Genomic DNA, 12,978 nt, shown 5'->3' with positions numbered 1-12,978 from the left:
GTGTGTGTGTGTGTGTGTATGTGTGTGTGTGTGTGTATGTGTGTGTGTGTGTGTGTGTATGTGTGTATGTGTGTGTGTGTGTATGTGTGTGTGTGTGTGTGTGTGTGTGTGTGTATGTGTGTGTGTGTGTGTGTATGTGTGTGTGTTACCTATGACACTTTTGGCAAAGGAGGCACTCTTCAGCGTGGCAAGGCCGAGGTCTCCGATCTTGACAGAGCCAGTGGGGCCGGTGATGAAGATGTTGTCGCACTTGAGGTCACGGTGGATGATGGGGGGCGTGCGCGTGTGCAGGAAGTGCAGCCCCTTCAGGATCTGATGGCTCCAGCGCTGCAGGAGCTTCAGCTTCATCTCCTTAAAGCGCTTCAGGTACCTAGGACAGGAAACAGGAGGTTGGTGCTATTGGCTTCATGATTGGCTCCTGAGCCTGATATGCCATCTTGCTTTCCATTGAAGCTCAGTATAATATCGAGATCCCATATTTGGCTTTCATTTGGAAAAATGGTTCACATCTCAGAAAGAATTGTAATCACTGATTATAAAAAGATATTAAGGAGCGAAAAGGAAGCAATTGATTTCACTACTCTTTCCAAAACATTACACAAATATTCATGATATGATGCTCTCACACACACACACACACACACACACACACACACACACACACACTCACGTTTTGAGGGTGCCAGAGGTCATGAGCTCAGTGACAAGAATGATGCACTTCTGGCCCTTGTCGGTGGACTTCCAGGAGTCATGGAAACGCACAATGTTGGGGTGCTGCAGTCCCTTGAGCATATCCACCTCCTCACTGAAGCGCTGACGCTCCGCCTTGGTCAGCTTACGCGTCTGAGAGAGGGGTAGAGGAGACATCAGACATCAGCAGCCATAAACACACACACATACACACACACACACACACGCACTGTCATACATCTCATCTCAAATCAAATAAACACCCATACGCATATAGGGGAGTGCATTTCGAAGAAATTCAAACTGACACTTGCAAACAGATATGCAGTATTAAGGATGCATTATGATACCTAATTCACTCTGATGAACATAACAAACGACTGACCAATCTGCCATAAATCTCAGACACTCCTCCTCAAGCCAGAGATGGCACCTTAAACTTCAAATTAAGCTGGCACAGAGTTTAGTGTTTTAGTGTTTAGTGTGTGTGTGTATGTGTGTGTGTGTGTGTGTGTGTGTGTGTTTATGGCAAAACAGCGTATTTCATCATCAGTTACATAACCAGGCACATTTTCCTTGAGTGGTAACATCTAACGTGCCCCTGAGAGGAAGCTTTTCCGACCAGACCCATGGAGGAGGTAAGGCAAGCCGGGCAATCATGGAGGCCACAAAGGCATTTCTGTGAGCAAAGACCCAGAGACTGAGTGAATGGCCTGCTTTAGCCTGGGATGGAATATGATGGGGCCCCACACAGGCCTGGTGGGGTGTGTGTGTTTGTGTTCGTGTGTCTGTGTGTGTGTGTGTGTGTGTGTGTGTGTGTGTGTGTGTGTGTGTGTGTGTGTGTGTGTGTGTGTCTTTAAGGTGGAATACTTCATAGAAAGTCTCACTTCAGAGTCAACACACAACACAACACACACACACACACACACACACACACATATACGTACACGCACACACATACTTATATACATACATACATGCACACACACACACGCACACGCATACACATATACATACATACACGCATACGCATGCACATATACATACACGTACACACATACTTACATACATGTATGTATGTACATACATTACACGTGCACATGTACACACTGCACAAACACACAAACATACATGTATGTGCACATAAAACACACACACTCAAACCCTCTCTCTCTTACTGTACCACACACACATACATAGTACGTGCACACGTACACACGTGTTCTCCTAGTAACTAATCTTGTTATCTGCTGAAACCAAGGTTGTACACAATTTGAATTGCAATTCTGCTTCCTGTTTGCTACCTCAATTGAAATGCAAGTGAAATTCAAGAACTGAATTGGAATTTAAGAGCCAGTTTCAATTCAATTCTGGCATTTTGCACAAGCTGAAACACAGTTTGCTTTCCTAGTGCAGGCTGAGCAGGTTGTATGACAGAGGAGGGTAATGTTGCTTCAGGGGGAGAAAACCTGTATGCATGTGTGTGTGTGTGTGTGTGCGTGCGTGCGTGTGTGTGTGTGCGTGTTTGTGTGTGTGTGTGTTTTTTGTGTGTTTGTGTGTGTGTGTGTGTGTGTGCGTGTGTGAGTGCATGCATGTGGGTGTGTGTGTGTGTGTGTGTGCATGCACATGAATAAGTGTGACAAGTTAAAAATTGGGTGTTAGAGATCAGAGACACTGCTCTAGGGCAAATGGAACAAGAAGCAACATGTCAGCAACTGGATGTGCTATAGATGCCTAGAGACACAGTATATACCTTAACTCTCCTTTATATATATTTTTTACTTTATTTAGATATTTTTTTTTATTTGTTTGTTTCCAACATTACAATGTTCATATCATTTACTAATTCATGTATTTATTTTTAATTATTTCTTGTTCAAATCTCACACAACATTTTTCAAAATGTTCAAAATGATGCTGTTAAATATGCTGTAAAGATCTAATTATGAATTTGATTTTACAGTTACACTAGGAATCCAGTGGACTTTTTGGAGTAACCTTGTCTTTCAGTATTATGTTATGCTGGAGGCTTACTACTAAGCTTTTATAATAAAGTCCATTCAACATTTCTATCCCTGCCCTGTGTTTGGTAGGATGGGGCAAGCTTTGTGGTTTGTGTGTGTGTGTGTGTGTGTGTGTAGCCCTGCTTTTGGCAGGACGGGGCAAGCTTTCTGGTTTGTGTGCCACAGCTTAACACATGGAAACGGAGTCTCCTTTCTGAGACTCACTTCTGGGGGTGTGTGAGGACTAGCTACTGGTTTGACCAATAGCAGTTTTAAAAGGTGTTTTAAAAGGTGCACACACACACACACACACACACACACACACACACACACACACACACACAGGAGCAGTGACTGTGTGAGGGCTTGGGCAGGAAGACCCCAGCCATGAAAGGACAGGGGCTATGACACACACCAGTGCTCCTGAGCCTTATGTAAGAGGGAGAGGTGGAGAGAGAAAGGGAGGGAGGGAGGGAGGGTGGGGAAGGAGAGAAGAAGCAGGATAAAAAGAGAGGAGAGGAAGGAGAGAGAGTGTGTTTCCCTCACTGGCATTAACTAAGGTAAATAAACATGTGGCATGAAAAAGGAGCCCAATGCTCCCAAATGCAACTCTCCTAAAAATGAGTGTGTCTCTGTATGTGCATAACACTCTCTCTCACACACACACATACACACAGACACATACTCCATAAATCTGTCACACACCAATCGTCACCCACCAATCTCTCTCTCTCTCTCTCTCTCTCTTTCTTTCTCTCTCTCTCTCACACACACACACACACACACACACACACACACACACACAGAGTCTTTTATTACATGTGAATGCAGAGTCTCTGCTCGATTGGGAAAAACACACATGCACTGCAGGGCCAAAGGTTTTTACTAGAAAGTAGAGGAGACATCAGCATCGGCCCAACACACACACACACACACACACACACACACACACACACACACACACACACACACACACACACACACAGTCTCTCTTACACACAGACATACAGACAAACACATGCACACACACACATACATTGCTGTGTTTCTCATGTTCATATACCTAGTTCTGAGGTCTGTGGGGGTCTGGCTACCACAGCGGTGAGTCATCAGTAACTCTGAGTGACCCACATAAGGGGAGAGGAAGAGGCCGCTGGGATATCCTGCTGCAAGATTACTATGTGTGTATGTGTGTATGTGTGTGTGTGTGTGTGTGTGTGTGTGTGTGTGTGTGTGTGTGTGTGAGTGTGAGTGTGAGTGTGTGAGTGTGAGTGTGTGTGTGAGTGTGTGTGGGTGTGTGTGTGAGTGTGTGTGTGGGTGTGTGTGAGTGTGTGTGTGGGTGTGTGTGTGAGTGTGTGTGTGGGTGTGTGTGTGAGATTGACTGTATGTATGCATATGAAGTTTGTCTGTGTGTCTGTGTGTGTGTGTGTGTGTGTGTGTGTGTGTGTGTGTGTGTGTGTGTGTGTGTGTGTGTGTGTGTGTGTGTGTGTGTGTGTGCACTGTATGTGCATGTGTGTGTGTGTACTTGCGTGTTTGTGTGTGTGTGTGGGGGGGGTTAAATATGAAATGGCGTGGCTTGTGTGTGAGACTGTCCGAGTGTATGTGTATGCCTACACTGTGTGTGTGTACAGTATGTGTGTGTGTGTGTGTGTGTGTGTGTGTATGCGTGAGAATGCCCAGCACCATTGCAATATGGACAGAAGAAAAACAAATAGAGACCCGAGCAGAACAGCACTGAGGTTTCACATCTGGCACCAATACGGACTCTCTTACACACAAAACTATTTTCAGTCATTTTACCCATCAAGCCCTATATGACAGACCAAAGAAAGAAAAAAAACTTTTTCTTGTACAAGCACAAAGACCTCTTCATACCTTCACAAGGAACGAAATGTTCTCCCACACACCCCCCACACACACACACACACACACACACACACACGGACTACACACTCCCCCTACTCATTCAGTACACATTGTTTACTATCATCACATTCATCTTCCATTAAGCCCTTTCCCAGCAGACCTTGTGGCGGTATCTCTTACACATACACACACACACACTCACACACTCACACACACACACACACACACACACACACACACACACACACACACACACGTTATAGGATCCACAAGGCACTTCTCAATTAACACAACATCCTTATTAACCAATGTGATGGACGGAGACAGACTGACAAGCACGTGTCCCAGACCAGAGTGTACTCTGAGTGTGTCGAAGGGATAACGAACACCAAAACGTGCAGATATCAAATAACAATAACAATGAATGAAGTCATAGCATAGATCCATCTGCTGCCCAAAGATTCTAGGTCATAGCACTCCTGAATATTTGATAGAAACATTTAGAGTAAGTCCCTTTGTGTATAAATATTGCAGAACTTCCTGCCAATTAAAAATAAGAACTTCATGCGACTTCCATATATACTTATACTATATCACATACCTAATCTATTTCAACACTGTACATCATTCTAGACACTCTCTCACACAGTAGATGTGTATTGGTTTGGTCGCGGCAGTCTGTCCTGTGTGGTTTCTAGAACATTGTGTGACTCTGGTTACTTTGTCGGATCTCTGTCCAGCCAGGTCACAGAGGAAAGCGCACACGCATGCTGATCAAAGAACAAACCGTAACTTAATACGCATACCAGAGAATGTGCTCTTCCACGCGTGTGTATGAGAGGGTGAGAGGGTGAGTGAGAGAGTGAGTGAGTGAGTGTGTGTGTGTGTGTGTGTGTGTGTGTGTGTGTGTGTGTGTGTGTGTGTGTGTGCGTGCGCGCGCGCTTGTGTGTGTGTGTGTGTGTGTGTGTGTGTGTGTATGACTGTGTGGGGGGTCAGGTTGACTGATGATTGAGAGACGTACTGATCCAGAAAGGGTGGCGATGGCAGAGAGCTACTGGATGGAAGTGGAGCGAGAGAAAGAAGAAGATAAAGAAAGAGAGGAATGAGAAAGAGAGAGGAGAAAGAAGAGCAGGAATAGGAGGAGCAGAGCAAAGAAGAGGAAGAAGAGGAGGAGGATGAAGAAAGATGATGATACTTTGTCGAGTCTCCATTACGTATTGTTTTCATGTGTTGCTATCTCAAGAAAACAATAAAAACAAAGTTTGGAAAAGAAAGATGATGTTGGTGATGAAGGCCTTGTTTCTCTTCCACCTCCCTTTTGCATACCCCTGTGGAGTTCTTATTCTTAGAATTTCTGAGAACATAAATATGTCGGGCGGATTGAGTTGGGGGGGTTTCGCTTGCGGCCCCTCAGGAAGGTTGACTATGTTTTGGCCATCTGCCATGCAGTCGGAGATTATATAAGTACTGTTGATGGTAAAGAGCATGGCTGCTGCTAGCATTAGCGCTTAACCGTCAGCAGCAGTCTTATGACAACTGCCAGAGAAGGAAATAGAGGGAGAGAGAGAGAGAGAGAGAGAGAGAGAGAGAGAGAGAGAGAGAGAGGTGGGAGGGGGAGGGAAAGGGGGAGAGGCGGAGAGGAGCAAAAAGGGTTGATAGACTAAATGTGTGAGAAAGTGGCAGAGAGAAAGACAGAGCCAAAGAGAGGGAAAAAGGGGCGAAAAGAAAAGGATGAGGATAGCCAGTGGCACATAAAGCAAAAGAAATGGAGAAAGAAAGAAAGAAAGAAAGAAAGAGCAGTTCTAGCATGAGATGCTAGTGAGCTCATGTTGAGGCCCAGTTGGGCTTTGTTTTCAATGCTGATCTCATCTCGCCCCACTAGCGACAGCACAGCACAGCACAACACAATGTTGCCACAGCATACACCCTAACACACGCTTAACTTCCCATGGGACAATATGCACACCTCTCCTTTAAACATGGCTCTCACTCCTTTGCCTTTAATTGTGTGTATTTTCAATGTACTGATTAATTTTCTTCCTTTCTACCTTCTACTTGCTAAGTGCTTTTAATTGCCTAGATGTTTGTAAAAGAACTTAAAAAATCATAACTGTATGCTTCATGTAAGTCTGTAAATTCTATGGAACATTTGCATTACAAGCAACATTCCTCTGACCCACCCGCAAGCTGCACACAGTCCAGGCCGGGTGGTCTTTCTGAAAGTTAGCCAAAGGTATGCCTGGGTAAGGGGAAGGCTTCCTCAGGTTAAACATTCCCACATACCCAACTTCCCAGTAAACCATCTAACCAGGTCAGCAGCTGCGTCCAGCAGCAGTGGAAGCCTATAAGCTGAAGCCTATAAGCTTGGTGTCAGCCGTGTCTCTGAGCTCAAAGGGTTCCTAATCACATTAGCCCTTAAAGGTGTGGGTTTTTGAACATTCTAACATAAGATTCCGTTCCGCAACAATTCAAGGTTCTAAAATTCCATATTGAATTCAATCAACCCAGATATTCTTTAGAACGTTCATTTTCCAACATTCCCGTCACACCGTTGTGATGGTACGACCTTAAGGAACATTACACATTTACGCGCTTCGAAAGACGTGCGGTCACATATGTTGGGAGGCACACAACACGAACAGCATGCCACATTGATGACACAATTCTCATCATCGTGGGTGCGGGACACCGACGCAGGACTATATTCGGGCCTTTAAGGGTTAGGAGAGCATGGAAGTGGGTTAGCCTAGCTTAGGTGGCGCCCCCAGGCATGGAGGTAGAGCAGAGGCTGCAACTCCCATCCCTGTAGGGGAGAAGCTGGTAGTAAGGGACAGTCTAGACCAGCAGGTTTCTTGCTGATCCCACCCAACACCACTACCCTCTACCCATTGTTTGTCTGTTTACACTATCTCTCTGGTTTAATTTGAGTTCTTAAAGTACAAACAAAGGTAAATCGAAATGTCTGTGTCTTTTATGACTGATGATAATTGGACATAATATAATTGAGTTAGCACCCAGGTACAGAAGCAGAGGCAGACCCCCCCCCCCCTCCCCAGTCTGGTCCAGTCCAGGGCCACTTGCCCTCCTGGGGGGAAAGTGCAGAGGACAGCTGCATGACCAGGCAAGGTTAGTCTAATCCCCTTAGATGGAGATGGAGATTCAGGGACAGACCCGCACAGACACACACACACACACACACACACACACACACACACACACACACACACACACACACACACACACACACACACACTCCGGTCAAGTTGAGCTGAATGATGAAACAATTGTGTCAGCTTCCCGGTGATGTTGGTGTTCCTACATGATCCGAGCGAGGCAGCAGCTGTCGGCCTTGACGAGTGTTGGAATGAATGTTTTCAAAATACCAGCTTATTAGCCCCGACTGGTCATATGGGTGTCAGGGCTCGAAAAAATCGAAAGAGGTCTTTTTTTTCACAGTCAGGGCTGAGAGGGTAAAGGAAAGCTGGGAGGGTAAAGGAAGTAGGAAGTAGGAACCAGGAAGTAGGAACTAGGAAATAGCCAGACCTGGTTCAGATATGGATCACAATCCGTTTTAGAGTCACATCCATTTAGGTGTCCTCCAACAGGTGAATTGTTCATTTAGAAGAGTAAGGCCCCTTACTCAGCATCTGAAGCCAACATTAATCAGTCTAAATGTCAGCTAAATGTCACTTTTACATCAAATAACTAAATTACTGTAATCCAGATGACTACTGATTTAAAGCTCTTGCCTGTTGCTTTGCCTTGCTTTGTGTTTGAGAACATTTCCACAAGAACCAGGAAAGCAGGGTTTCTGTCGGGGTCATTACACGCAAGCGGCTGGGTCAGCACAATCTATTCAGCTCGGAAACACACACACACAGACACACACACACCGATCCACTCAGAGAGACCTGGGACCAGAACCTGAGAGTAGTTCCCATCCATTTAACTTTGGAAATATCACAACAGTTCTCCTTGGCCCTCTCCAGCCGTACTGGCTGGTGGGTTGTCCGTTCTCGGATAGCGGAGATAAACATCGTGTATTTAACAAAGTGGAAAGCAGGGCACTTAGAGAGGGGGGTTTGATGGAGTCCCACTTGGGCTGGTCCCAAACATGAGACAGTTTGAGCTTAAAGTACACAAGGTCACACAAAGGTCTATGGTTTACCTTCACAGTCACACACAAACACACACACACACACACACACACACACAGACAGACACACAGAGACAGACACACACACACACACACACACACACACACACACACACACACACACACACACAAACACAGAAACACACTTCAATTTGAATCAAACTCCTATGCAGCTTCAGAGGGGAAAGCATTTTTACTTCATTTTACTTTACCATTTTGGACAAATTGAAACACCAGGCACACACACACACACACACACACACACACACACACACACACACACACACACACACACACACACAGAAAAGCTGGCCTCCACCAACTGAAACAGGACTCGGTATGCAGTAAGCCAGAAAGCTATCATCAGGGATATGCCATGTTTTCAGAAGCGGCTATAAACTTATAAAGTAGCTGCTTAAAATTTGTGCTTAAACAGAGTGAGTCTTTAACACGTCATTCAAAATGACAATAGCCTTCCTTAACCCTTGTGTTACCCATAGCATTATCCATAGCTGACTACAGTCTTAACCCTTGTGTTACCCATAGCATTATCCATAGCTGACTAGAGTCTTAACTCTTGTGTTACCCATAGCATTATCCATAGCTGACTACAGTCTTAACCCTTGTGTTACCCATAGCATTATCCATAGCTGACTAGAGTCAAACATGGCGGGCTCTAGGGCCCTGGGAAGGAGGCTAACTTCAGGTGGGTCCAGAGGCCACGACAGGGATAAGACTGTCAGAAAGACAGCCAGGCCATTCACACACAGATGCCCATATGGTCACACACACACACACACACACACACACACAGAGTCATGTCCATGTTCACCGATATACAGTATATTCGCCACATTAACCCATATGTGTTAGACATATGTGCCCCTACATCGACACATTAAGGAAGTGCATTGTAAGTGCATGTTGTGTATTGGGTTGATGTGTTAAGAGAGGAGGTACTTTAGCTAACTGGCTTACAGTAAACTATTATAACTATTTAAAACTATTATAACTGTTTTTGTGCTTACATTACCTAGCGTTATTATACACTATTATACCTTTTTATAAACTATTATAACTATTTTTAAAATCATTCCCCCAGAGTGTAGCACTGTAGCTGCCTGGCTGCTCTAGCTTTTGGCTGCAGCAAATCGAACAAATCAAACTTTTTTTTTCCGTACCGACAGTACTTGGTGATATCGAGAAACAAGGATCTATGTGTGAAAAAAGTTTCAGAATTCTTCTTTAAGATTTGTTTGTTTGTTGTTTTGCATCCATACTTGAGGTCCTTTCCATTAAAGTATATGAGCATTCATGCACAGGTGCAATAAATATCTCAATAGGGTCAGATGTCACAGATGTGCCTTTCTCTCAGTAGCTGTGAGGCTTTTAATTAACTAATTTATTAATTGGCTTATAGAAGCTCAATTCAGCTGCTGGGGATTGTCATTGACCTATAGCTTATAGCTTTTTGCTCACGATTAGCTATCAGCATTAGCCAAAGTGGCTTTTAACATTCTGCACCTGTATGTTTGTATCAGTAGCTTTAGCTCTCTGGATTTTTGTTTTCGAGTCTGTGACCATGGTGTAGTTAAAGCTGATGATGCCTAGGGCAACTTTCTGAGCAATGTTGCTGGGCAATGCTTCTCATTATTGTGGGTTTGGCACCTTCCCATTGATATTGGGCAACAACTTCTTTTCTGGAGATCATCAGTAGGCAAATCATCATGATCATCCAATCAGAATAAATGGAATTGGTTATGTGGTTGCCCAGCAACATCGCTAAAAAAAAAAGTTGCCCCTATGTATCATCACCTTGACACCCTGCTCGAACACCACACCAGTCTGAGTTATCGTGCTCTGTTTTTCTTCACCCGTTGGGCCGCTGCGGTGTGTGTTTATGTCTACGTGTGTGTGTGTGTGTGTGTGGTGTGTGCGTGCACTTCACCCCGTCGGGCCCCTGCGGTGTGTGAAGGCTATTCCTGTCCTGCTCACATGGGCCACGGTAGAAGCCGCAGCACCAGCAGCACAGCCCAACACAGCACACAGCACCCACTCTGGACACCATCCAGCTTAGATAGCAGGGCTATTTTAATACCCAGGGGCCATAGGAGGAGGGAGGGAGAGAGGGAGAGAGGGAGAGAGAGGGAGAGAGGGGGGGTGAGGAGGGAGGGATAGAAAGAAAGAGAGAGAGAGGGGGGTGAGGAGGGAGGGAGGGAGATAGAGAGAGAGAAAGAAAGAGAGGGAGAGAGAGGGGGGTGAGGAGGGAGGGAGGGAGATAGAGAGAGAGAAAGAAAGAGAGGGAGAGAGAGGGGGGGTGAAGAGGGAGGGAGAGAAAGAAAGAGAGAGAGGGGATCAGGAAGGAGGGAGGGAGAGAGAGAGAGAGAGAATGTGTGGGTGGAGATGGGCATCTAGAGAGACATGTTCACACAGCAGGACTGACAGAGAGCAAGGGTGTGGGAGAGAGGGAGAGATAGAGAGGGAGAGAGAGAGAGAGGCTAGGTGGGAGAGATGGTTGAAGGGTGTGAGAGAGAGAGTAGAGAGAGGGAGAGAGAGAGAGAGGGAGAGAGAGAGAGAGGCTAGGAGGGAGAGATGGTTGAAGGGTGTGAGAGAGAGAGTAGAGAGAGAGAGAGAGGCTAGGAGGGAGAGATGGCTGAAGGGTGTGAGAGAGAGAGAGAGAGAGAGAGAGAGAGAGGCTAGGAGGGAGAGATGGCTGAAGGGTGTGAGAGGGAGATTAGAGAGAGCGTGGAGGGGGGAGACGGGAATCTGGAGGGACATGTTCTGTTCACAGCAGGATTGACCATGGGTAAGGGTGTGAGAAAGACAAGCACTTTGAGAGTTGAGTTGAGAGAGAGGTAGAGGGAGGGAGGGATGAGGGGAAGGGGGGAAACACCAAGAGAGAAGTGAGAGGATGACAGACATAGCTGTAGAGACAGGAGACGAAGGAGAGAGCAAGAGAGAAGTGAGAGGATGACAGACATAGCTGTAGAGACAGGAGACGAAGGAGAGAGCAAGAGAGAAGGGACTTGGAGACACATGGAGACAGAGACAAAGAGAGTGAATGAGAGAGGAAGGAGAGAAAAGGACAGAAAGAAAGTGAAGGAGGGAGAGAGAGAGACAGAGAGAGTCACCTGCTGAAGGATGAGTGTATGAATGAACAGAGTGTACTCCTGTCTGCGCTCTCCTCAAAATAACTACATGTATAAGCAGAAGAAAAAAGCTTACATATATTTGTCCTTCAGTGAGTCAGTGTTAAGTTTATGTGGGCTAAACTTGACCCTACATATTGACATAACCTAAATACGCAACATGATGATTTTACTGGGTTATATTTACAAGGCTAATCTTTTTTTTTAAGAGTTTATGTGTGAAGGTGTGTGTTTGAATGAATGAGATAACACTCCTGACGTAACTTTGTGGAGTGTAAAGTGTGTTACCAGTAACTAAATTTTAGTCTTCTTTCCAGGAGACACACTATCCAATCAAATAACACAGGACAGTAAAGCTGATAGCAATTTACATGGGCAGGTGAATAAAACCATGAGAGTTCAAGAGTGCAGCACACACATACAAGTAGTTGAGTACTGGGTGCTGGACAGGAAGGCACAAGCAAGTAGAAGAACGTTGAGTCCGCACACCAGAATCTGCTCCTTTTTTTTTTATTTGTAGGCTATATCACCACATGTGTCTGATGAAGGGCTGGGGCCCGAAACGTCACATGGTGATATAGCCTACAAATAAAAAAACGCTAAGGAGCAGATTCTGGTGTGCGGACTCAACATTCTTCTACTTGCAGGTGAATAAAACCCCAAATGACCTATTGACCTAAAACGTTTATAGCAAATGTTGTATTTTATCCATTTGCATTTGTGTGTGTTGTGTTGATGCCTTGTGCTGTGTACGCTGTCTTACTGTATTTTTTGTCTGTCTGTACTGTATGAGCCTAAGCACTAATCCAAGTTCCAGGCGATGTTCCATTGCACAATAAGGCACTGACTTGACTTGACTTGACTTGACGTTACAGTATTTATGCTGGGATAAGAGGTTTCATGGTAAATGACAGACCGAAAAAGATGCTTGTCCTCCATCTAACGCCACCTAATTTCTGACAATGGACAACCACTAGACCTCAGGACTCTCTCTGTAAAGAGCAAATATGAGTCAACGCTTGGCAGTCACGGAGGGAAAAGAGTTAGTGAACAACGCACGTTTTATTTATTTTTATCGACATCGTCGTGTCTCGGCTCGAGCACAAGCTACTGA

At 45.2% G+C, this 12,978-nt stretch overlaps 1 protein-coding gene across 1 annotated transcript in view; it reads right to left on the bottom strand.

The window, feature by feature from the left end:
• wnk4a (WNK lysine deficient protein kinase 4a) overlaps nucleotides 1-12,978 on the bottom strand; it is a 61,866-nt gene that overhangs the window by 31,945 nt on the left and 16,943 nt on the right. The window contains 2 exon segments of the mRNA XM_048234064.1: nucleotides 150-370; nucleotides 671-843. Coding sequence (XP_048090021.1) covers nucleotides 150-370; nucleotides 671-843 — 394 coding nt within the window.

Source organism: Alosa alosa, chromosome 22 (genome assembly GCF_017589495.1).
Source record: "Alosa alosa isolate M-15738 ecotype Scorff River chromosome 22, AALO_Geno_1.1, whole genome shotgun sequence".
NCBI classification, from domain to species: Eukaryota; Metazoa; Chordata; class Actinopteri; order Clupeiformes; family Clupeidae; genus Alosa; species Alosa alosa.
The sequence above is the reverse complement of the archived record's forward strand: the minus strand, read 5'-3'. Positions and strand labels throughout refer to the sequence as shown.